This window comes from Tamandua tetradactyla, chromosome 9 (assembly GCF_023851605.1).
Source record: "Tamandua tetradactyla isolate mTamTet1 chromosome 9, mTamTet1.pri, whole genome shotgun sequence".
NCBI lineage: Eukaryota > Metazoa > Chordata > Mammalia > Pilosa > Myrmecophagidae > Tamandua > Tamandua tetradactyla.
Window position 1 is genome coordinate 107745784 of NC_135335.1, and position 27815 is coordinate 107773598.

At 37.9% G+C, this 27815-nt stretch overlaps 1 protein-coding gene across 1 annotated transcript in view; it reads right to left on the bottom strand.

The window, feature by feature from the left end:
* Nucleotides 1-16790: 16790 nt before the first annotated feature.
* The window catches only part of ELOVL7 (ELOVL fatty acid elongase 7), a 102586-nt gene continuing 91561 nt past the window's right edge, over nucleotides 16791-27815 (bottom strand). Inside the window, exon 8 of the mRNA XM_077117240.1 lies at nucleotides 16791-19738. Coding sequence (XP_076973355.1) covers nucleotides 19529-19738 — 210 coding nt within the window. The 3' untranslated portion in view covers nucleotides 16791-19528. The remainder of the gene's footprint in view (nucleotides 19739-27815) is intronic.

Genomic DNA, 27815 nt, shown 5'->3' on the forward strand with positions numbered 1-27815 from the left:
TTCTAGGAAACAAAGCTTAGCAGGAGAGGAGAGCCAGAGAAGTGACAGGGAAACTATAGGTTACAACAGATTTGTGAACTCAGCCAAGCACAGTTCTTCTTGCTGCTACAAAGAAGACATGTTTTAGACAATATTCATGTGTATGGACCAAAAAACATGACCGTATTTGTGACTAATCATATAACAGGTTATTTTAGTTTCTGTTCTGTGGAAAGTATAAAACGTTCCAACAACGGGTTTTAATGTAGGTGTTTTTTTTTTTTTTTTGCCCCCATGCTGTTGATAGCTAAAGGTGATAGTCTAATCATGACACTGAATAAATGTGTCCTCATCCAGACTTTAGGGAGGCACCAACAACCATAGCTTATTTCACAAAGAAACTGGACCTAGTAACCCAAGAATGGCCATCCTGCCTTCAGGCTGTAGCTGCCACTTATGACATCCTACCAGAATCTACAAAGTTTACTCTAGGTCAAGAAGATATAATGCATACTCTCACACAGTGTTTTTTCTCTGCTTGAACAAAGAGGAGGATTTTGAGTAATGGCTGGCAGGTTGAGAAAATAGCAAGCTGTTTTATCAGACCCCTCTTAAGTGTACCTCTTAATTTCTACAGTCTTAAATCCAGCTACACTGCTACTCAGATTGGATGGACCCACTCTGCATGACTATATCCAGGTAATTGAGAAAGCGTACTCCAGTCATTCAGATTTGGGAGACATCACTCTGGAAGATGCAGACATTGAAACATTCACAGATAGAAGCAGTTTCATGGACCATGGATATTGACCATCAGGCTATGCCATGATAACCGTGACAGAGGTGCTAGAAACCAAATCTCTGCCACCAGGTACCCCAGCCCAGAAAGCTGAACTTATTGCCGTAACTCAAGCCTTGATTATTGGAGAAGGAAAAAGAATAAATGTTTATACTAATTCACATTATATCCTCTCTAAAGTGCATGCCCATGGGGCAAATTGGAAAGAAAGGGGATTTAGCAATAAAGAAATTAAACATCTGGAAACTGTGCTAGTTTTGCTAGAAGCTGTGTTACCACCAACAGAGGTAGCTGTGATGCATCGCCCTAGAGGTCTGATACCTTCCTAGCAAAAGGAAACGACAAGCTGATTTGGCAGTAAAAGAGGCTCCTCAGGTTTGGTTTAAAGACTCAAAAGAACTGCCTCTTATCCCATCCTTAGATCTTTCCTCATTCACTCCATTCTATGAAACAAAAGATCTAGACCAAGTAGAAGAAAGGGGATTCAGCACTAAGTCAAGAGGATGGTTGTGGTTGGACTCAGGCCAAATCTTATTACCAGAAAAACTAGTTGAGCCTGTATTATCACACCTGCACCAAGGAATCCATTATGGAAAAGAAGCTTTTGGAGCATGGATCAAGAAACACGCTGTACTGTTCCATTTCTGGTATATCGCATTCCAGCAGCTAGCACACAAGAACACCCAGTGAAGCAGTATTTTCCAAAAAAACAATGTGTGATGTACAAAACTAGGTATAGGTAAAAGATCTATTCAAAGGGCAACATAGGCTGATGGATTTTCATGTAATGATATGAAAAGTTACATGGATGTGGTCTCAGATTCCACATTGTAACTAACCTTTAAGAAATACTGCTTGTCAAGTTTTGGTGTAGTATTAAAGAAAAACATCCACAATTATCTGAAAAGGCTATTAAGACACTCCTCCTTTTCCCAACTATGTATTTGTGAGGACAGATTTTCTTCTTACACTTCAACCAAAACAACACATCAGGACAAACTGAATGCAAGAACAGATAAGAGGACTGAGCTATCTTCCACTAAGCCAGATATTAAAAAGGTTTGCAAAATGTAAAATGACAGCACTCTTCTCACTCAATTTGTTTTGGAAAATACTCTTATTTTTTCATAAAGACATGTAATTTATGTCAGTGTGTAATGGATTTATTGTTATTTTTAAATAAATTAAGAATAAATATATTTAAAATTTTTAGTTTAACTTCTAATAGAGTAGCCATGTCAGGGGTCCTAAAATTAAAACATTTTCATTCAACAAATGAAGCGTATTGGGTATATGAAACAAAGAGAAACCATGGTAAAAGAGAAATGAAGAGAGATGATGGGCTATTAAAATATAACAAAGAATACATTCTAAGAGAAAATTATTAGTTTGTCTAAATATAAAAATGAACTTATCTGATGACAAAAGCAAAAAATTGTCATGAACTTGAATAAGACATTCCAATAAATTTTTATACATATTTGATAATAAAGATGTTGAATGAAAAAAAAAAAAAAAGAAACATGCTGTAGGACCAAAAATGCAAGCAACTATTTATAAGATCACAAATAAATATGTGGTAAGAATAACCCAAATCAGGTAGTATGAGACCTCCAATTTCATTTATTTTTCATAATATGTTTTTATTCAGGACATCCTGCCCTTCCAAATAAATTCGATTATTAATTTTTCTATTTCTGAAAAAAACAAAGAATAACCCAAAGACTAGTGGGCCTCCCTTGATGGTAGGGGTGCAAGCTCGGGGTTTGAGACAGGAGAGGACCCACAAATAGACTTTACAGTCATACCTCGAGCAGCAAGGAACTTTTATTACCTGCTGGTGTTAGTTGACGCATTTTCAGGTTGGGTAGAGCTTTCCCTGAATGAGCCACTGAAGTCGCCAAAGTTATGCTAAAATAAATAATACCAAGATCTGGGGTTCCACTCACTATTGAAAGTGATAATGGCAATGTCTCTGTTTCAAAAATAACCCAAGAAGTTTCACAGGCACATGGAATAAACTGGAAATTGCATGCATCATGGAGGCCACAATTGACTGGAGACACTGAAAAAATGAATAATACTTTAAAAGAAAACTACTGCAAATTATGTCAAGAAACCAACTTCACTTGGGACAAAGTGTTGCCTATTGCCCCCCTCAGAATTCAGATTATCCCCAGAAATGGACTAGATTTGAGCCCTTTTGAAATTCTATATGGGAAGCCCTGCCTCAAAACTAAGATGGGAAATTTATCAATGAACTGTCTGCATGAAAGGTTACAAAAAGATGCAATCATCTCCTGAGGGGAAACTATAAGTACAATTTTAGAATATGCTAATTCCAGACTTTCTTTTCTTACATATAGGATGCAACATTCTATTCAAACCAGGAGATCTAATATTAGTAAAAACTTGGAAGAACAAGTATCCTGAAGAACAACTTACTCTTAAGTAGGAGGGGTCCTACGCTGTATCCGTTCTTCTTTGTATTTGCAGAGTCTTAAGCCATGGAGCCATCATTTCAGACTGAAGTGAGCTTGTGTGAATGGAGGAAAAGTTGAAAAAGACAATACTCGTGTACCCCTACCGCAACTCTAAAATTGCTTTTTCATAAATTGCCTAAAGCTATATAATTAATTGTATATAGGTCTTTGTTTTTGTTCCTTTTATTTTGGCAGATACATAGCAATGTGTTCCTTAAGTGGACTATAGTAGTAGCAGCTGTCCACCAGAGAAATGATTGTTGGATTTGTACGTACCTGCCCACTGCTGGAAGCACAGGCTTATCCTGGGATGTTTTATCTTTCACCCCAGAGAACTCTTTATACCAAGCTCTGATTGGTTAATTATAGTTTAAACAATCCTTCTCATTCGTATGTGAAGGGAACCAGCATACCTCCCTGAACCAGCCTAGATTCTGAGAAGGACTCATGGTGTAACCACATATTTGACTTTAAAGAAGTTCAAGAAAAGTACCTAGTTTTTAAATTGGAAGACTATTTTTAGGTGTCTGCCATGTACACTTCAACTCAAGATGGAAAAGCCTGGCTGGTAGCTGAAAGAGGAATTTTGCATGGGAGGACTCCTATTTGTGTTGAACGATGGAGCATTTCATCTTAACCAAGCTTAGTGGGAAATATACCCTCCTTCATGTGTGATAAAATGGACTCCCCTTGGAGAAATGAATGGCCTGGTGTGAAGCCTCTAAAGTCTTGGAAGCTGATTCCAGGTTTAGACTCTAAAAGAAAAAAAAAACCCACCAGCCTACTTACCCCCTGCCGGGGCTGGCTGGCTCTGTAGATTTAAATTCTGGCCATACTTGCCATATAATTGGGTTGGCAGGTGCACTATCAGATACCCCTTACTACCAGATAAACGTTTAAAAACTTTTCTGAAACCCCCCGGTAGCATCAAAGATCATCTAAGTTTTAATTAAAAAGCTATGCATCCTGGTAGAGTTAAAAGAGCTTTGCACTGGTGGGGGTGGCCATTAACAATTTTTCTTCCCAGCGGAGCAGCATTAGATATCCTCTCAGAAGTAACTGCTTTAGCCAGTGTTCCTGCCCAATTCATGTCAACAACTAGACAGGGTTTAACCTTGTTAAACAAAGAAGTGGCACAATTAGAAAAGTTGTTCTCCAAAAGAGAACGGCCCTAGATATTCTAACTGTAGCACAAGGCAAATTTGTGCTTAAATGTTGTAAATACTTCCCTGATGACTGTGATAATATAATTGAGATTCTAGATAATATGTAAAATGGTATGGACCATACAGAAGATTTACGAAAACTTAATTCATTTTCTGAATGGTTGATGAGCCTTCCCTCTAAGTAGAGGGCAGCATTTTTGAGTATTGTTTTGCTCTGCTTGCCATGTGCTTATCTTGCTGTTGCCTTTACTGCTTCTTTGAATTTATGTCTAAAGCATCTTCCAGAGTGATATGAGAATTTTCTTCACCCATGATCAGTAGGAAGTAACTACAGAAGATGAGACCTTCACCCATTTTCTTTATCTGAGGAATGCTCACAAAATAAGTCTTCTTAAGAATAATAAGAATAGGGTGGGCCATGTGGCTCAGTAACAGAATTCTCACCTGCCATGCTGGAGACCCGAGGTCGTTTCTCTGCTGTATTAGTTAGGGTTCTCTAGAGAAACAGAATCAACAGGGAACACTTGCAAATATAAAATTTATAAAAGTGTCTCACGTGACCACAGGAACGCAGAGTCCAAAATCCACAGGGCAGGCTGTGAAGCCAATGACTACGATGGAGGGTCTGGATGAACTCCACAGGAGAGGCTCACCAGCCAAAGCAGGAATGGAACCTGTTTCCTCTGAGTCCTCCTTAAAAGGCTTCCCATGATTGCATTTAGCATCACTAATTGCAGAAGACACTCCCCTTTGGCTGATTACAAATGGAATCAGCTGTGGATGTAGCTGATGTGATCATGACCTAATTCTATGAAATGTCCTCATTGCAACAGACAGGCCAGCACTTGCCCAATCAGATAAACAGATACCACAACTTGGCCAAGTTGACACATGTCCTTAACCATGACACCTGCCCACATAAAAAACAAATGAACAAAAAAAAATAATAAGAATAAAAATACAAGGGGAGATTTAATAGCCAGGAAATATGCTTGTCCTAGCTGAATTTAGCAATCTACCCTTGATACTTAGTTTCCAGGGCATTAACCAGACCTTCTTACTGGAATAAGATAATAGGATAGCATCAAGAATACCCTGTGGCCTAATGAATTGGTGATCTCCTCCCTATCACAAGGCAAAATTCTGATACTGCTGAGGACCAACTAAGATAGGATCATGAAGGCTCTACAGTAAGAGCTTGCACTAATCACTGACACTGGAACAAGACATGTTTAAGACAACACAAGATGAGAAATTCTTTGTGCTCTTCCCACAAAGATCCAAGTCACTGCTGATCTGACAGGAATGAATCATGTGGACATTACTTAGTTTTCAAGTCATAGCCTCCCATTTCATTACATATAAAAACCCTAACCCACACCCCCTCTTCAAACTGGTTTGTGGAAGATTCCTACAGTTCCTTGCAAAATGTACTTGGAATAAATCACCTTCTCACTAAGAGATCCCTGTTTCTCTTCCTTGGGGCTGGATTGGTCAAGCTTTGCCATCAGCAAACCACCATGCTTATGGTAACACCCACAGGGGTATGGGTTGATAATTTTGAAACCACTCTACATGTGTACTGGAATTGAACAATTAAGTAAATGGATGGCAAATGGTGGAAACCAGGTGTCTCACTGTTGGAGTGGGAAGTTACAGATAAGCAAGGGAAGAAGGTTAAGAAGATGCATGTGCTAATGGATGAGATTTGGAGACAACAGTATGAGCTCATATTTAGCTTAATATAGATAAAAATGGTTACATATAGAAATATTTACAGGTGTATGTGTTGACATGGATTAGTACATGCACATATATTTCCTTGCTCTACCAGCTGAGAGGACATAGAGTCAATGATACCCCAAAGGCAATGAGCATGCCTGGTACTGACATCTTGGCTTCTAATGCCATTGTCCAATACAAGGAACCAGGGATCCTTGGATAAATGTCTGATTCTAGGACTGGGGCAGAAATATATAAGATGAGCCTGGAGGCATACAAAAGGTAAAGAACTGCTTAAAGTGAAAAATGTACCATGCTTTCTCTCTCAGATGAAAATGTGATAAGAGCAGAAGATGATGCTATAATTTAAGCAAAATTATTTGGGCATGAGTAAGGATGGTTGCTACAAAAATAAAAAGAGAGAAAGGAACAGATGTGTGGGCAGGATAACACAAAGAGGAGAAAGACACACTGACAAAGATCTATGCTGCAGTTAAGATAGAAGACAGAAGCTTTCAGTGCATAGCTTACATTATTACTATTTAAGTTGTAAGTGCTATGCAGAGAATGTCCCTTTGTGTAGCCTGGGCATTTAAAACTGATACCACGTTTTATCACATTTTCTCCCTTTAGTCACCAGACTGTCCCCTGAAGTAACTGAATCTGGTAGCCCTAGAACATAAACAAGATACAGCAATATTTTTATAATGCTGTAACTTGGTTATAGACACAAATGCTGTTTTGATTTTAAGAGTGTTATCTTTCAAGGATGGTCGGGTCATAGCGTATATACAGCCTGACCTGATATTGCCTGTCAATAAAAGCCATAACCATATCTCCCTCGCACCCCAAGCAATCCATACTTTATCTGCCTGAAGTGGAAAGAATAGGCGTTAACCCTTACTCTGTCCTACTCTAGGGACCCCCCTTCTTTTCCTCCCCACTTGAATTTGTTGAGTCTGTATTCTCTGTGCAAGGCCCACTTTGTCAGTTAAAAAAAAAACACACTTAGCTTCATCTTCAAGATTAGCAAATTCAAAGAGTGTGGATCAAAGGTAGGTTTTAAAAAGCATTTTTTGGGGTGTGGGGGGTGTGGGGGTGGGGGGTGCTCATGGTCCAAGAACCAAACTCGGGTCTCTGGCATGCAAGGTGAGCATTCTACCACTGAACCACCGGTGCACCCACCCAAAGGTAGGTTTTAAAGCTTCTGTTCTAGTTTGCTAGCTGCCGGAATGCAATATACCAGAAACGGAATGGCTTTTAAAAAGGGGAATTTAATGAGTTGCTAGTTTACAGTTCTAAGGCCGAGAAAATGTCCCAATCAAAACAAGTCTATAGAAATGTCCAATTTAAGGCATCCGGGGAAAGATACCTTGGTTCAAGAAGGCCGATGAAGTTCAGGGTTTCTCTCTCATCTGGAAAGGCACATGGCGAACACAGTCACAGTTTCTCTCTCGGTTGGAAGGGCACATGGCAAGCAAGGCATCATCTGCTACTTTCTCTGCTGGCTTCCTGGTTCACGAAGCTCCCTGGGAGGTGTTTTCCTTCTTCATCTCCAAAGGTCGCTGGCTTGTGGACTCTGCTTCTTAGAGCTGCAGCATTCTCTGCTCTCTCTGAATCTCCCTTTCTCCAAAATGTTTCCTCTTTTATAGGACTCCAAAAAACCAATCAAGACCCACCCAAATGGGTGGAGACATCTCATCACCTAATCCTGTTTAACAGCCACTCTTGACTAAATCACATCATCCAGGGAGATGATCCGATTACAGTTTCAAACATACAGTATTGAATAGGGACTACTCCACCTTTATGAAATGGGATGTTGGTTAAAACATGGATTTTCTAGGGGGCATACATCCTTTTAAACCAGCACAGCTTCCAAAGAGAAAATAAGCACACCTATCTATTTTAGGCACTATCTTCTGTGGCAAATGTTACAATAATATCTCCCACATTCGGGAAATTGCAGACACCTGTCAAGCAGCCATCACCCAGATCTCACCAACCCACCTCTTTCTCTGGAGAAATCACACACATACCAAGTGGCCATCCTCCAAGCTACCCCCACCTCCTTTTTCTATTGTGTGCCCTTCTACAACCTGGGGGAGACAGTAAGACTAATGAAAAAGCTTGGCCAGACTTTAAGCCTGAAAACTGGGAACAAGCAGCTCTAGACACTTATATGAATGAGAACTCTCAGAGGCAGGGTCCCTTTCCCGTGAGATGGATAAACACCACACTCCACCAAGTTATATTGGTCTCCTGTCTCCAATGTAAGGTGGGGCATGCAGAACTGCCATCTGTTGACCTTGACCTGATGATTGTATAATGATATAGCTTTCGTAATGTGACTGTGTAATTGTGAAAACCTTGTGTCTGATGCTTCTTTTATCTACAGTGTGGACAGATGAGTAAAACATATGGATTAAAAGTAAATAAATAATGGTGGAACAAATGTTAAAATTAGAAAAATATATATTGGGTAGATGGAAATACTAGTGGTCAACGAGAGGGAGGGATAAGGAGTATGCTTTGTAACACTTTTTTCATTTTTTTAATTTCTTTTTCTGGAGTGATGCAAGTGTTCTATAAAATGACCATGGTGGTGAATATACATATGTGATGATCCCCTTTTTAGTTTATGGCGTGTTCAAGTGGCTAGAGGGAAGTACCAGAAACTGTAGAGCTGTGTTCCAGTAGCTATGTTTCTTGAAGATGATTGTATAATGATACAGCTTTCGCAACGTGACTGTGTGATTGTGAAAACCTTGTGTGGTGCTCCTTTTATATGCAGTATGGACAGATTTGTAAAAAATATGGGTAAGAAAAAAATAACGGGGAACAAAGGTTAAAATAAACTGAGTAGATTGAAATACTAGTGGTCAATGAGAGGGAGGGGTAAGGGATATGGCATGTATGAGTTTTTTCTTTTTTCTTTCTTTAGCTGGAGAGATACAAATGTTCAAAAAAAAAAACAATCATGGTGATGAATACATAATTATATGATGATATTTTAAGCCACTGTTTGTAAGCATGTCAAGAATGTTTGTGTTTGTTTGTTGTTTAAACTAAAACTAAAAAAAAAAAGGCAATGGAGCTTCCCTTTAGTTCACTGGAATGCTCCCTCCTGAGGCCTTTAGTCACTGTGAGTAGTCTGACTGCCCTGAGATTGCTATGCTGTAAGGAAATTCAAACTAGGTGAAGTGGAAGACCCCACAGACAGTGTCTGAAACTACACAAGGGCTGCCAAGCCCAGCCCCAGCTGCCTCAGCCTCCCACTGTTCCAGTTTGGCCACAGTTTAACCGCAACCACATCTGAGACCCCTAAGCCAGAACCATTCAGCTGAGCCCTTCCCAAATTACTAAGCTTCCAAAAGGGTAAAAATTAAAATAACTGCTGAAATTTTAAGCAATTTTGGAGTCATTTGCCAGGAAATAATAGTTTGAACTATAGATACAGCTTGAGAATCATAATATTATCATCTCTATAAAGATCATGAAAAGTTGCACTATAACAGGATGTTCTGCACAGAATGGAAGAATATATGCTGACTATCTATATATCTATGTATATAGTCATCCCAAAATAATGACAGACCATTTAGTAATATCAGGTAATGTTGGCCCTAAACTGCTGTACACAACTGCTTTTCCTTTTCCACACCTGAAAAATTAGCACACTTCTATCCATATTAATGGCTCGTGGTGGCAATGATTCACAATGGAGAGGTTATACAAGTTGCCTACTCAATATTTATCTCTCAGCTTCTTTCTTGTAATAGAATCTGATGATTTTATTGGAGGTGGCAATGAGCCCAGCTAGAAAATTACATTTCTGAGATTCTCTTGCAACTAGGGTAGACATGAAATGTGATTTTGGCCATTGAAGTATAAATGGAATTCTCTGTGTGCAAAGTCTTTTAGAAGAGGCAGACCTAGCTTCTATTGTATTTGGTAGCCTAACAGACACATGAAGACATATTCCCATCTTTTGTGGCATGTTTGTATCCTCTTTCTGTGCCCCTCCCCTGAGTCCTTGACTATAAAGTACTTTAGAACTATAGACTATAACCAGTCTCTTTTTTTTTTAACTCTTTATTTTGAAATACTCTCAAATATATAGCAAAGTATTAAAAAAAAAATACAAACCCCACACAGAGAACTCCAACATATCCCTCTCCTTCCCCGGATACCCAGAACCACGAATTTTAACATTCTGCCACCCATGCCATAAAATCTATCTACCCATCCATCTGCATCCATTTATCAATTTATTTTCTGAACACTTAAGTATAGGTTGTATACATCATGCTCCTTGAACATGTCCTTGTCCTAAGAACAAGGACAGTCATCCATGTAATGCCTTAAATGCAGTTATGAAGTTCAAGAAATTTAACATTGATTAAATGTCACAGTCTATATTATATATAGATTGTATTATTATATAATACAGTATTATATAATATATATTGTGTACTTCATTTATTATATTATACAATATAGCATTATGCAATACTGTATGATACAATAATACAATCTTCCAATTTTTTTCATGTCCCAGTAATGTCATTTTGGCCATTTTTTCCTCCATCATTAGATCTAATACAAGATTATGTATTTCAGCTCTTTGATCTCTTTTGTTTTTAAATTGAAGGAACATACACACAACATGAACATTCCCATCTCAACCACACCCAAGCGTACAATTCTGTGGGACTAAGCATATTTACAATGTGGTATACCTTCACCACCATCCATTATCGGAATTTTCCCATCATCCCAAATGGAAACTCTGCCCCTGTTATGAATTAACTTCCCATTCTCCCTCTGCTTCCTCCAGGCAACCTGTAGTATACGTTTTTCTTTATGACTTTGCATATTCTAGCTATTTCAGGTAAGTGGAATCATAGAATCTCTGTCCCTTTGGTGTTGACTTATTTCACTCAGCATAATGTCTTCAAGGTTCATCCATGTAGTAACATGTATCAGTATTTTATTCCTTTTTAGGGCTGAACAATATTCTATTGCTGTCTATACCACAATTTGTTTATCCATTCATCAGTTGATGGACATTTGGGTTGCTTCCACTTTTTGACTACTGTGCATACTGAGGCTATGAACAATGGTGTAGGGATATCTGTTGGAGTCTCTGCTTTCAATTCTTTGGGGTATATACCTACCAGTGGGATTGCCAGGCTATATGGTAATTCTCTGTTCAACTTTTTCATGAAGAGACAAACTGTTTTCCACTGTGGTTGCATCATTTTAAAATTCCGTCAACAATGTACAGGGTTCCAACTTCTCCACGTCTTCTTCAATACTTGTTATTTTCTGTTTGTTTGTTTTTTTAATAAGAGCCATCCTAGCGAGCATGAAATGGTATTTCATCATAGTTTTTTAAACTTTCATGTTCTTGATGACAAATGCTGTAGAACATCTTTTCACATACCTATCAGCCATGTGTATATTTTCTTTGGAGAAATGTCTATTCAAGTCCTTTGTCCATTTTTAATTGGGTTGCTTGTCTTTTCATTGTTGAGTTGTAGGAGTTAATTATATATTCTGTTCATTAAACCTTTATAAAGAGCTACGGTTTGCAACTACTTCCATTATGTAGGCTGCATTTTCACTTTTTTGAAAATATCCTTTGATGTACAATAATTTTTAAATTTTATCTATTTGTTTCTTTTGTTACTCATGCTTTGGTGTAATATATAAGAAACCATTCCTAAACCCAAGGTTATGAAGTTTTTCTCTTATTTATTCTTAGAGTTTTATAGTTCTAGCTCTTATGTTTATATCCTTCACCATATTGAGTTAATTTCTGTATATGGTGGGTCCAACTTCATTATTTTGGTTGTAGACATACAATATCCCAGCACCATTTGTTGAAGATACAATATCTCCTCCTCCCCATTTAATGTACTTGGCACCCCATTGACTATCAGTTGGCCGTTGCTGTGTGGGCTCATTTCTGGACTCCTGATTCTATCCCATTGGTTTATATGTCTATCATTGTGCCAATATCACCATTTTGATTACTGTGGCTTTGCAGTAAGTTTTGAAATTGGGTAGTGTGATTCCTCTAATTTTGTTCTTTTTTTTCAAGATTTGATTTATCTACTCAAGTCCCCTTGTGATTCTATATGAATTCGAGGATTGGCTTTTTCATTTCTACAACAAAGACTACTGGGATTTTGATAGGTGTTGCATTGAATCTGCAGTTCACTTTGGGTACTATTGTCATCTTAACATTATTAAGTCTTGCAGTCCATGAGCAGTGGTGTCTTGCCATTTATTTAGGCCTTTAATTTCTTTTAGCAGTCTTTTTTTTTTACAGTGTACAAATCCTTCACCATCATGATTAAATTTATTACTAAATATTTTGTTCTTTTAGATAATGCTAAGATTTAAAGTCACTAGACAGCAGGATTTTCTGTTTTATGCCTCCAATTTTTTTTTAAATTTTTTTATTAATCAAAAAAAAGAAAAGAAATTAACACAACATTTAGAAATCATTCCATTCTACGAATGCACTCAGTAATTCTTAGTATCATCACATAGATGTATGATCATCATTTCTTAGTACATTTGCATCGATTTAGGAAAAGAACTAGCAAAACAGCAGAAAAAAATATAGAATGTTAATATAGAGAAGAGAATTAAAATAATAATACTAATAATATATATATATAAAAAGGAAAAAGAAAAAAAACAAAAACAAAAGATACAAACACACAAACAAACAAACAAAAAACCATATTTCAGGTACAGCTTCATTCAGTGTTCCAACATAGTTACATTACACTTAGGTATTATTGTGCTGTCCATTTTTGAGTTTTTGTATCTAGTCCTGTTGCACAGTCTGTATCCCTTCAGCTCCAATTACCCATTATCTTACCCTGTTTCTAACTCCTGCTGGTCTCTGTTACCAATGATATATTCCAAGCTGATTCTCAAATATCGGTTCACATCAGTGGGACCTTACAGTATTTGTCCTTTAGTTTTGGGCTAGACTCACTCAGCATAATGTTCTCTAGGTCCATCCATGTTATTACATGCTTCATAAGTTTAGTCTGTCTTAAAGCTGCATAATATTCCATCGTAGGTATATGCCACAGTTTGTTTAGCCACTCGTCTGTTGATGAACATTTTGGCTGTTTCCATCTCTTTGCAATTGTAGATAATGCTGCTATAAACACTGGTGTGCAAATGTCCGTCTGTGTCTTTGCCCTTAAGTCCCTTGAGTAGATACCTAGCAGTGGTATTGCTGGGTCGTAATCCATTCTGCCATTCTATGTCTTTTGATTGGGAAATTCAGTCCATTAACTTTTAGTATTATTACTGTTTGGATAATATTTTCCTCTACCATTTTGGCTTTTGTATTATATATATCATATCTGATTTTCCTTCTTTCTACACTTTACTCCATACCTCTCTCTTCTGTCTTTTCGTATCTGACTCTAATGCTCCCTTTAGTATTTCTTGCAGAGTTGGTCTCTTGGTCACAAATTCTCTCAGTGACTTTTTGTCTATAAATGTTTTAATTTCTCCTTCATTTTTGAAGGACAATTTTGCTGGATATAGGAGTCTTGGTTGGCAGTTTTTCTCTTTTAGTAATTTAAATATATCATCCCACTGTCTTCTAGCTTCCATGGTTTCTGCTGAGAAATCTACACATAGTCTTATTGGGTTTCCCTTGTATGTGACAGATTGTTTTTCTCTTGCTGCTTTCAAGATCCTCTCTTTCTCTTTGACCTCTGACATTCTAACTAGTAAGTGTCTTGGAGAACGCCTATTTGGGTCTATTCTCTTTGGGGTGCGCTGCACTTCTTGGATCTGTAAATTTAGGTCTTTCATAAGAGTTGGGAAATTTTCAGTGATAATTTCTTCCATTAGTTTTTCTCCTCCTTTTCCTTTCTCTTCTCCTTCTGGGACACCCACAACACGTATATTTGTGCGCTTCATATTGTCATTCAGTTCCCTGATCCCCTGCTCAAGTTTTTCCATTCTTTTCCCTATAGTTTCTGTTTCTTTTTGGAATTCAGATGTTCCATCCTCCAGTTCACTAATTGTAGCTTCTGTCTCTTTAGATCTACCATTGTAGGTATCCATTGTTTTTTCCATTTTTTCTTCTTTGTCTTTCACTCCCATACGTTCTGTGATTTGTTTTTTCAGATTTTCTATTTCTTCTTTTTGTTCAGCCCATGTCTTCTTCATGTCCTCCCTCAATTTATTGATTTGGTTTTTGAAGAGTTTTTCCATTTCTGTTCATATATTCAGCATTAGTTGTCTCAGCTCCTGTATCTCATTTGAACTATTGGTTTGTTCCTTTGACTGGGCCATATCTTCAATTTTCCGAGCGTCATCCATTATTTTCTGCTGGTGTCTGGGCATTTGATCAGATTTCCCTGGGTGTGGGACCCAGCTGGTTGAAAGGTTTTTCTGTGAAATCTCTGGGCTCTGTTTTTCTTTTCCTGCCCAGTAGGTGGAGCTCGTGGCGCTCGTCTGTCTGCACGGCAGTCGGCCCGGGAAACCGCGCGTGGAGGGCGGGGGGTGTCACCGGCCGCCCTGGCTTGGGGGAGTGCCGGTCCTAATTGCCCAGCTGGCCCGAAACGCCAAGCGTGACGGGAGGGCCCCGCTATCCAACGTTCCCAGTCAGACCGGGGAGCCACGTGCGTGGAGGGGACCCCAGTCGCCAGCCGCCCCGGCCGGGAAAACGCGCACCCCTTGGGTAGCTCACCGCAGCAGATTCTCCCTGCCCGTTCAGCTGTTCCAGAATGGGGTACGCTGTCTTTTTGGTCTCTGTCGTGACTCCGGGAGCTGTTTCGTATTGTTTCTGTTTCTTTAGTTGCTTTTCTGGAGGAGGAACTAAGACCCGCGCGTCTTACTAAGCCGCCATCTTCTCCGGAAGTCTATGCCTCCAATTTTATAGACTGATTTTCTTATCTCTAGTTTTTGAAAATTTGCTATTTCCTTTCTTATTTAATTTTGTCTAAGAAAGTTTATATGGTTCCAAAGTTAAAATGATAAAATTGGGTGTATTCCAAGCAGTCTACTATCCTTATATAAACCAACACATTCGCTCTCTCCAGTCATAAGTAAATTTTATAAATTTTGTTCATTCTCCATTTCTTTTTGAAATATAATCAAATGCATATTTATGTATGCATGTGTGTTTATGTCTTATATATATATATACACACACACACACACAAAAGGAATGGGGACAAGAATATACACACATATCTCTATACATAGATATGTGTATGTATAATATGTAATATATAAAATATATATGTAAGTGGGAAGAATATACATATAAATGCATTTCTGTTTATATATATTTATACATGAACATATTTCTGTATATGTATAAATATATATATGAAAGGAATAGAGGACAAGAATCATATTCTTGCTCTCCATTTCTTTCTTATACAAAAGGTAGCATAGAATGTATTTTTTTCTGAACCTCGGTTTTTTCTTAATATTTCCTGGAGGTCACTTCTTGACAGCATATAGAACTTTTCCATTTCTTTTTTTTCTCAGGTCCACCATGCTTCATTTTATGGATGCACCATAGTTTATTTACCAGTCTCTTACTAATGGACATTTGGGTTGTTTACAGTCTTTTGCCACTACAACTAGAGATACAAAAATTAGTCGTGCACATGTTATTTCATGTTTTTACCAGTTACTAGAAAGGGCTTTTAAATTCATTAACTCATTTAAGCCCCACAACAACCATCAAGGAGAATTTGTACCATTTTGTAGATGAAGAAACAGATGCTGAAACAGGTCAACTAGCTTTTCCAAGAACACTTGGCATCTGACATCCAGGCCTGAGGGCTCTAGATGCAGCCTAATTTCCATACCACCACCCTGCTCCCCTGGGCCCTTGCTACACATTTCACCTGTGATTAGTTGCCAGAGTTGACTCTCTTCATGAGCTCTCACGTCAGTCTCTTCCTTTCTATTCATGTACATTGGCTTTCTTTACCTCCTAGTCAATTCATTTCTCTTTGCCTTCAGTGTCTCTTGCCTCCACCCCAACCCACCAGATGAGTCTTTTTAAGGCATCACTTTGGTTATAACTCTCCCCTGCTCCAAGACCTTTGAATGTTCCTGTTTGCCTGGAGAATCAAGTCAAAATGCTGCTGCGGCATCACGTGTGCTGTGGCCAGATCCCTCCTCCCTTTCTGCCCTCGTTTCTCTCTATCGCCATCAGAAAGGCCCACTCCAAACTGGCCTAATGGCCATTCCCGAAACTTTCCTAATGCTTTCCTTTCTCTAGGCCTTGACTTGCTCTTTCTTTTCTTTTGCTGCTTAGAATGCCTTTCCCACTAACCCACCACCCATTTTGAAATTCTTTCTACTTTAAATACACAGTTCAAATTCACATTTCTTCAGAAACTTCCCTGCTTGCTGTTAAACGAACTCGGGCAGGACTGCCATTCACAGGCACCCTTCTATCACTGCAATATCTAGCACAGTGTTCTGAACAGAGCAAAGGTACAACAGATGTGTAAAATGTTTTGGTTGAATGACTATTCAGATTGGAAAACAGCTATCCATACAAATGTTTGCAGCTAGATTCCAAAATCAAAGATACATGCACACATATACATGTAACCCCATAACTTTATTACAAAACAAAGAGAAGACCATCCCAAACTTTGACAGTACCATGGAATTTTCCAGCCTTTAAGTTAACAGAAATAAAGGGTAGTTGAAGTAATAGAATCTCATAATTTTAGAATTTATATTGATAATGTAGTCTACTGAATTAAGAATTTTAAGAATTAAGACAATACATGGCAATGTCTCATTGAGATTTAAAAGTGCATTTGCTTACTTACAATATAAACACAGACCCTCAAGGATACATAGAGCTTTGTATCAGAAACCAGATTCATAACTGGACTTTCTGCTTGTTAGGTAAACACATCCAAAAGCAATAATGTCCTGGAATGTGGGATGAAACCCCAGTAGAAACTCTATGTGACCACACAGAGGCTCTTTTAATAAAATATGACCCATACAAATTCTATATGCAGTGATATTCATTTTGATCCACTGATGTTGCTATGGAGGATACTTCTGCCAGTTGTGATCTCTTTTCATATAACATTCTAGCGCTCCACTCCCATTCATATAATTTAGAATGTGGTTCCCACTTTTTCATCACATGTTGCTATTGGATCATGGGCAAGTCAAACATTTTAAATACTACAGGGAGGTTAGGAGAGTGAATTATGCAGGTTGGAAAGTATCTAAGAAAATAAATAAACTCTCCTGTTCTATCTTCTTTTATTTTTGCTTTCTTTTCGTCTTGCCCTATACAAGATTCTTTGGGTATCCTATGTATGTATAATAGCACCTACAACATCTTTCCATTTTAGCACAAGATACTGAGAGTCAAAAAAGTAAATACTTAAGGAACCCTGAGACACATAGTGAAATAAATGAGAGCTGCTATTCCTTTTAGCTCTGCTCTCCTGTTCTTTATTCTTTTTTTATAAAAAAGGTGAAATCCTCCATTTCTCAATCCTCAGCTTCTCATTTAATAAGTAAGTGAAATGACCGAAGGTCACTTAAAGGAAATTAACCTAATGAATCTGTTAAGTGTACACACAGAAGGTCAGAGTATGAGTAATAGATTAGTGAGATACAACTATAGCCTTGTTGTACAGTAAGTACCGCTGTGTATTACACAGCAACGAGCCACAAGTACTAACTTTAAAGTCATACAAGCATAAACAGTCATTCAAAATCAGGTATAAATATGACAAGAAAAAAATAATATGGAAAACTTTAGAAATGCTGAAATGACACTATTTCTTGGGCCAAACTATTCTGACCAATTAGTTTTAGTACTCCAACAACAACAAAAAATTGTGACAACAAGAAAATTTTGGAATATAGAAATTTTAAATAAACATAGCCTACGCAAAATGAGTTTCTTTCTTTCAGTCTTTCATTTTATAGATCTGAAAAAAGAAATCCAGGCCATTAATTCACAATTCGGGAAAATACTTTTCCACACAGTCTAACTCAAACAATAACTATTATATGGTATCAGTTTCTCTCTTCTTCTCTTTCTCCTTCTTTTTTTTTCTTTATTGAAAATGTAGAATGACCCTCATGTAACTGAGTCTTCCCTGGAAAGCTTCTGTGCTGGCATTTGCATCTAGCTGCTTCATAAGCTATGTTAACCCATCTCTGAAAATCATGTAAAATTGGTGTTCTAAGGCTATTTATGATTTGAGGGTACCTGCAACACACTACTGATATGAACATTTGCATATTTAAACAATATATTTTTAACCAAGATAGAATCCTTTAAACCATGACTTGAGAAAGTAAAATTATAATACAACAGAGTTTTTCCACTGAACTACAGAATACTTTTTCCATTGATAAATACACCACTTTCCACAGATATATGTTAATTGCAAATAGTAATAGTAGAATATTCATTATCCCATCAGAACAAGTCACCTTATTTTCAAAATATCTCAACCTTAATATCAAGTATATCAATGCACTAACTGAAATGCTTGATACTTTATAAAACATTTTATATAACAAAAGTGTTGTAAGAAGTTACCAGTAAAACTTATTCATTAAAAGAGATCTATTAAAAGTTATCATTAGCGATTTTTTAAAATGCAATTTTATTGAGATATATTATATAGTCATATATCATATAATCATCCAAATTGTACAATTAGTGGTTCACAGTATCGTCATTTAGCTGTGCATTCATCATCACAACAGATTTTCGAGGGGGAGTAGATATGGGATGTTTTGGGTGTTCTTATCTTCAGTGATTTTAAGTAACAACTTATAAAAAAAATTAACTTCATGTTCACTTGTATTAGCTCTTTAGCAGAGGAATTTAATTCTAGAATAAATACAGTATCTTCTGAATATAGTCAACAAGCAACGAAGCCAGAGCCCACAGCTAGAGGTTTTCAGACCTGGCAGAAGGAAGAATCTATTATACTGCATGGATCTCTTCTCTGTGCTCAAAATACCTACTGATATTTTTTATCTATACTTGACTTTGAAGATGGCTGTACTGTTTCAATCCCCTTTCAGTGTAGCAAAGCATATTTATTAAACAAAACCGTTACTTCACGTTTAAAAGCAGCTGAAAATCTTCTAGCTGCTTTAGGCTCTAATTATCAGAAGACTAGGCTATCTACGAGCTTCAAGCTCTCAAATACCCAAAACCCCTAGAACTCATCATAAAAATACAGGCTCTTGGTTTTGAAAAATATTCAAAATGCACTGCACATTTTAAGATTTCTTGATTGTCAAAGGAGGTAACAGTCTCAATCACAGAGGTGTCTGCATGTTGCGCTTGCATTTCAGTGATCTTTGCTTCTGCAAATTCCATTTTTCATAGTTTTGGGTAGCCTCTGACCTTTGGTATAAGCACGGTACCAAAAATGGAGAAAAAGCAGCAGAAAAATGCACCCATAACTCAATATGATATACAGAAATATTGGAAACTGATATTTGCAATCTTCCATGAAAAAGAATTGGCCTATGTGGATAGTGACAATGACAAACTGAACCTAAAAGATAACAAGAGAGAGAGAAAAAATTGTTAGGATATGGCAAGTCATATTGGAACAATTATTTAATGTTTTCTTTGCCCACCCACTTACATTTAAGCACGCTCCAACTGTATCCAGGCTACTGCTGGGAGGGAATATAACCTTTAAATCTAGCCTTGCTCAGAGAGAAAACAAGTGGCCTGGTGTGAAAATTCAGATAAGCGTTTGGAATCACTACTCAACCATGCCTAACTGCACAACCCCAGGGGCCCTATGTAAGTTTTCTCTGAAACTATGCTACTGCAGCCTTTCTCCTACTCAGAGAACCAAGAGAGTAGGTTTCCTTTGGAAGTACTAACTTGAGTCTTTGCCTCTGATGAAATGCACATGGGACCACTAAATTATGTCTTAACATTTCCAGGAAGGTTTTGATCTCAAGCATACTGTCTTTTGTTAGACCAGCTATCTCAATCTTTGGAAAAGAAAGGCACGTTAATTGGAGGTCCTCTAATTTTGGAGGAGCCAAAGCATCCTCAACTCTTCACATCTGCCACCTGTCCTCCATGGTCATAGGTAAAAATACGCCCTATTTGCCAACTGCACCAAAGAATCTTCAAGGAGCAAGACAGTAATTATACTCAAGGTTCTCTGCATACCAGACCTTCTAAACAGCACCATCATAGATACTCTCTAGGCTAATGCTCAGATATTTTTTGGACATCTTTCATCTTCTGATTAAAATGCAAAAAATTAGGCGGGCCGCGGTGGCTCAGCGGGCAGAGTGCTTGCCTGCTATGCCGGAGGACCTCGGTTCGATTCCCGGCCCCAGCCCATGTAACAAAACAAACAAAATACAATAAAACAAGAAAATGTTTTAAGATGTTTCCCTTTCTTCCTTCCTTCCTTCCTTCTATCCTTCCTTCCTTCTCTCTGTCTTTCCTTTAAAAAAAAAAAAAAAAAGAAAATGCAAAAAATTAAAATGCAACATTTTCCTGTGAAAATGTTGGAAAAGTAAAAAGCCATAAAGAAATAAGTAACAATTACTCATAATTCATCCAGGGATAACAATGTTTAACATTTTCACATAGTTCTTTTTTTATTGTTTTATCATCATCAAGTTCAAATTTCTTTGCGTTATCTCAGTGACTTTTCTAAAAATAAACTTAATTTTGAAATAACTTACAGAAAAATTGCAAAAATAATGCAAAGATATTACAGCACCTTTTGGAAAATGAAAATGGTGGTAGAAAGTGCTTCAGAGTTCTGTTCCCCCACAGAATCTTTGAACTAGCAAAAACTGGCAGAGCCATTGTTTTCAAAACTGGAAAACTGTTAAAAGGTTGTAGTAACTGGGCAAGAGCCAAATCAAGAAAACAAAGCTTGAAAAATGTTCGGCAAAACTCATGGTGCCCTTTTTATCCTCTCCCCCATTCACTCCCTGATAAGTGAGGTGCCAGCCTGAGCACCCTCTGTGGGTATGTGGTCCTGTTCCAGAGTGAGCAAAGTAACCCCTATGTGCACACTGGGATTCCTGTATGTCAGTACCAATCTTTCAGGAGGAAGACTGGAACACCAAACCAAGAAACTTAATTTGAGCTCACCCTCCCAGAACTTGTTCTGCAGGCAGAGAAGCAGTTGTAGACAGCTACAGCATGTAAGAAATAATTAGGCTCAAGTGGTAAGGAGCAAAGTTCTACATTAAGTCCTACAAGATAGTACCCAAAAGGGGGTGACAGTCTATGTCATAGGGAATAGAGTGGATATTTTAATTCCTGTAAATGGGGGAATTCCTAAGGTCATTAGTAAGCACAAATCCAGGACAAGGGCAGGCTCCCCTCAGGCTCAGATAAGCCGCAGAGGATCCTGTACTTTGCATTCACCTTGGGCACATGTTCTTGATAGGAGAACAAAGCTCTCAAGGAGACTATCAGCTAAAGTAAACCAATTTGCAAAGACTGTGAAAGGTGCTTTTTGCTTTGGTTGGTTTGTTTTTGATAGTTCCTGGCACTCAAGGAAATCTCCATTATATCACTAGCTGGATAAAAACTTAAGGGCAGACATCTCAGAAACTAAATCCCAAAAAGTTAAAACTTTAAAATATTAAAGTGTACAGTGTGGGCGGAAGATGGTGGCTCAGTGGTAGAGTTCTTGCCTGCCATGTCAGAGACCCAGGTTCAATTCCTAGTGCCTGCCCATGCAAATAAAAAAAAAAGTTCAGTGTATAACAAAAAATTATAAGACAAACAAACAGAAAATGATGCTCCATCCAAAGAAACTACCTAATAAAGAAAAAAACATCAATGAACAAAGCTAGATAGTGTACATACCAGACACAGACTTTAAAAAAATTATCCTCAATATGCTAAACTAGATAAAGGATAATGCAGAGAAAGAACTAAAGGACACGAGGAAGACAGTGAATGAACTCTACAAGAATATCATTTTAGAGAAAGAAATGTTAAAAAGAAACCAAACAGAATTAATGGAGTTGCAGACCACAATAAGGGAAATGAAAAATTCCCCATAGGATTTCAATAGCAGATTGAAAGATTCAGAGGCAGAAGAAAGAATCAGTGATCTCAAAGACAAAACAACTGAAATGATACAGGCTGAGGAGAAGAAAGAAAATAGAATATTAAAAAGTGAACAAAGCCTATGAGACCAGCGTGATGACATTAAACATACCAATATACAAATTATGTCAGTCCCAGAAAAAGGAGAAAAAGATAAAGGGGTAGAAGGAATATTCAGAGAAATAATGGCAGAAAATTGCCCAGATTTAAAGAAAGACATGAATATGTATATTCAAGACACACAATGAACCCCAAATAGTATAAACTCAGAGAACCATACCCACGCACATAGAATCAAACTGTCCAATGAAAGGACAAGGAGAGTTCTGAAAGCTGCAAGAGAAAAGCAACAAGTTATGTATAAAGAAGTCCCAATAAGAATAAATGCTAATTTGCCATCAGAAACCACAGATGCAAACCACTACTGCAAGAAGGCAGTAGTACAAAATATTTTAAGTGCTGAAAGAAAACAATTGACAACCAAGAGTTTTACATCTGGCAAGACTTTCTTTGAAAAATGAGGGACAAGGGTGGGCCAAAGTGGCTCAGCAGGCAGAGTTTTCACCTGCCATGCCGGGAGACCCAGGTACAATTCCAGGTACCTACCCAAGAAAAAAAAAAAAAAAGTGAATCAGTATGATTCCTCAAATGGTTAAAAAAAAAAAAAACTAACCTGTACTCCCTCCTACCAACCCACTACTTTTCTATAGCAAAATACTATTTGCCCATCAGTAGGAAGGACTTGGGGTCATTTTCAGAGAGATGCCCACAAACAAGGTGGTCTGACTGTAAGTGCCCAGATTTTTTAAGCATTCATAATGCATTGTCAAAAACTTTTTTCCATTAAAACTTCATGCTGATTCAAAAAAAATAATAATAATTGAGGGACAAGGGCAGGCAACGGTGGCTCAGTGGCAGAATTCTCGCCTGCCATGCTGGAGACCCAGGTTCAATTCCTGGTGCCTGCCCATGCAAAAGTGAGGGACAGATTAAGACATTTCCAAATAAACAAAAGCTGAAGGAGTTCATCACCACTAGACTTACCTGAGAAGTAAGGCTAAATGGAGTTCTTCAGAATGAAAGAAAAGGATAGCAGACAGTAGGTTGGAACAGCACAAAGAAATAAAGACCTTCAGTAAAGGCAAATATATAGGTAATTGCAAATGACAAAAATAATATTACATTGTATTTTTTGGTTTATAACTCCAATTTTTACTTCTAAAAGGTGCTAAAATGCAACTGCATAAAAAGTAATGATAAGTCTACGGTTTGGGACATGCAATGCATAAAGATATATTTGTAACAATACAACAAAAAGGTGGGGGACAGAAGGGTATAAAAAGAGTGTATGTGATGCTACTGAAGTATTAAATCAAACATGATTTTTTTATATTAAGGATATTAAATTTAAGTCCCATCATAACTATAAAGAAAATGTATGAAAAAAGATACACTGTACAGAAAGAAATGAGAACGGGCTCAAAATGGTACTATACAAAAAAAATAATAAATATGAAAGTAGGCATTAACAGAGGAATTAAGGGACAAAGAAGGTATAAAATTTACAAAAAGAATACAGCAAAATAGCAGAAGAAAGTATTGCATTATCACTGGTTACTTTAAATGTAAATGGAATAAACTCTCCAGTCAAAGGCAGAGATTGCTAGAATGAATTTTGCGAAGCATAGTTCAACTATATGCTGTTTACAAGAAACTCACCTTAAATTCAAGGATACAAGTAAGTTAAACGTGAAAGAATGGGAGAAGGAAGATGACAGCATACGGAGTTGAAGGGCAGCTAGTAAATAACCATCCTCCAAGACAGCTAACAAATAACCAGGAACTGTCCTGAAACTGTTTGGGGGACTTCAGAGACCAGATGGACATCATACACCAGCCAGGAACATGTGGAGAGAGACTGATGAATCGTAGCAAAGATGCCCTAAGTCTTTCCACGCTGTAGAGGTTGGTGCCCTTCCCAATTGGCACAGCAGGCTGACTCCGAAGCATTGCCTGGTGGGAAACAGAAGCCCTTTCTCCTACTAGTAAGGAAGGGGAACTCAACCAGGCACGAACTGCAGATTTGATTAATGAATTCAGACTGCTGAATACCAGCTTCAAGCACAGATAAATTTACCACACAATCAAGAAAGAAACTGGGAGTTCTGTTTCAGCCTAGTTCCCATCAGGTAAGAAGTAGTTTGGATGAAGAAAACAGAGGCTTCTGGATTAGGCTGAGCTCACCATGTTGGAAACGGGCTGTGCCCCCAAAAAAGGGGCACATAGAATTGGGTACCAACTCTGTCTCTTGACTGGCAAACCCAGGGTACTGAGGACCAGCTAGAGAACAGCTACTTTTTCTTTTTTTGTTTTTTAAGTGGCCAGCAGACTCCATTTTTAGCCCTGGCCCAGGAAGGGTTGGAAGTAGACTTGACTGAGAGACAAAGTAACTCATCAGGTGGTAGAAATAGTTCCCAAACCCAAGATACTGGGGGCAGGTCCAGTGAAAGTGGAGGCTGTCATTCAGAGAATTTGGATCTCAGGGGCTGGAATATCACCACTAGTTTCAATCCGCGAAAGCAGAGCCCAGTCTCTTTCGAAAACACTGTCAGGGATGGAAGTGGGGCTGTGGAGTCTCATAACTTTGCCAGCCTGCAGGGAACAGGGGACTGAAGAGTTGTGCTCCCCAAGAAAAGACAGGCAAAGCCCAGCACAGGTGGTAGCTGTTACTCAGAGAATACAGACCCCAGGGGCTGGGAAAACAGCAACAGTTTCAAAAGCAACCTCCACTCCTCCACCCCATACCCTGTCAAGGAAGAAATTACAAGAGAAGTCAACAAATATCTCTAGCAAGTGAAAATGAGAAAACAATATATCAAAACTTATAGGATGCAGCAAAGGCATTGCTGAGAGGGAAATGTATTGCCCTACACACCTGTATTAAAAAAGAAGAGTGAGCAAAAATTGAGGACTTAACTGTATAACTGGAGGAACTAGAAAAAGGACAGCAAGCCAATGCCAAAGCAAACAGAAGGAAAGAAGTACAAAAGATTAGAGCAGAGATAAATGAAATAGAGAACATAAAAATGACAGAGAGAATCAACAAAACCAGAAGTTGAGAAAAGCAATAAAATCGATGGACCCTTAGCTAGACTGACAAAGAAAATAAGAGAGAGGATGCAAATAAATCAGATCGGGGGGACATAACTACTGACCCCACAGAAATAAAAGAGATAATGAGAGAATACTATGTGCAACTTAATACCAACAAACCAGAGAAACTAAGATGTAACGGACAATTTCCTAGAATTACTTGAACAGCCTACACACTGACTGGAGAAGAAATAAACAACCTGACAAACCAATCACAAGAAATTACATCAGTCATAAAAAAATCTCCCAAGAAAGAACAAAGAAATTATCTAAAGTTGAGAATGTTTATAGACTGTGGACTTTGAGCCCTCTACATCATGCCTAATGAATGCAGGTGGCTGAAGGATGCACTGACTGAGAAGTAGATTTGTGAACCATGGTATATACATATGATCAAATATTGTGCTGCTACAAAAAATATGTTTTCACAAAAAAAAAAAAAGAAAGAAAGAAAGTTGATGGTGAGGATAAATAAAAATTTAAGCCTTCTAGCCTCCTATATTCTGGAGCAACTAAAAGGAAAAATGTAAGAGGATTGTATGGCAGCCCATGATAGACTCTGGGATCTGTCCTGTAACTACTTGTTGAAGAGTGCTTTGAAAACTATTGCTTTTTTATTTCTTTGTTTTGTATATATGTTACATATACAATAAAAAAGTTTAAAAAAAAGAAAGAAAGAAAACAGGGGCCTAGTTGTAAGCTTTTATAGCAGTCACATTTAATCCAGAGATAATTATCATTTCTGGACTTTGAGAGGGCGCTTTATATATGTATAACCGGGTATTTAGAGATAGGAACAGTCAGTCACGTTGGGATTCAAGTAATTCAGACTCGGGTAAGGAAGACACTGTCTGTACCCTGAAACCTCACCTACTCTTTGAGAGCAAAGGAAAAGAGGTTCATTTTGTTCGGAACCTACATTTTCTGTAGCACATAATCTAACTCAATCTGTCTGGATAGATTATTTAAACAATCCAAACACAGGGAGCCCAGAATAAGAATAAGGGCCTTTAATCCCATATAGCTTAATGTAATGCCTGGATACATCCTAGAATATATTACGCAGATCATCAAAAAGTATTGGCAAGGTCCCTTGAGGGATGGGAGAAAAATTATGGAACTATTAAACTTTACCGCCAGAGACTGCCCTGATACTGTGTCAAGCACGAGGGACATACAAATCAATAGGCCAAGCCCCTGATCTTGAGGCTTGCTCTTGTGAAGCTTACGTATGTAGCAGAGAAGCTTTGTCTACCTATAGGTATGCCTAAGAGTTACTTCTGGAGGTTACTTCTGGAGGACCTCTTTCGCTGTTCAGATGTGCTCACTCTCTCTAAGCGCAATTCTACAAGTGAAATCATTGCCCTCCCCTCCCTATGTGGGATATGGCATCCAGGGTGAAAGTCTCTCTGGTGGCAAGGGACATGACTCCCAGAAAGAGTCCAGCTCTGACACCGAGAGATCAACAACGCCACCCTGATCAAAAGGAGGAAAAGAAAGTGTAACAAATAAGGTATAAGTGGCTGAGAGAGTTCAAATAGAGTCAAGAGGCTACTCTGAAGGTCGCTATTATGCAAGCTTCAGTTAGACATTACTACCTATGATAACTTGCCAAACCCTAAACAAAACCATTCCAGCCAATCCTAAAGAACACCTAGGGCATTATGTAAGTCTCTACAAAGGTTCCATGCACTAGGGTAACTTTCCAGAAAACTGCAACCTCCAGATGGGTCCCTGGATAAGATAAGTCCTAAAATGCAGAGGGGCCAGTCTCTCTGGAACGTCACCTAGACCCATCTCCCTACCCCATATTAGTGACAGCCTTTTCCAACATGAAAAATTTAGAATGGCCATAGCCCAAAAACCCCTGAAGAATGGGAGAAAGATCAAAGGTATTGGTGGAGTTACACAGAGAAGGTAGGGTTTAACAAACAAGTATGTTTGCTAAATCATTATATTGATATTTCTCTTAGTCTCCAGTATCTTAGAGCATCTAGAAGTAAAAACCTAAAATTGTGGGACCGTAACCCATACCAAACTCTGAAATCAGTTCTACAACTAATGTGGTGATGTGCTTTGAAATTTATTGCTTTTTAGATAACATAAATATTATTCTTCACAAAAAAGAAAAAAAATCCATTGCAATGATAAAAAAAAAAAATTTAGTCCTTCTAGTCTCCAATTTTCTGGAGCAACTAGAAGGAAAAATCTGAGATGAAGGAATGGTAGCCCATGACAAACTCTGGGATCTGTCCCGTGACTACTTGTTGAAGAGTGCTTTGAATACTATTGTTTTTTCTTCTTTGCTTTTTATACATGTTATATTACACAATTAAAAAAAGTACAAAAAAATAAAATCTCCCAAGAAA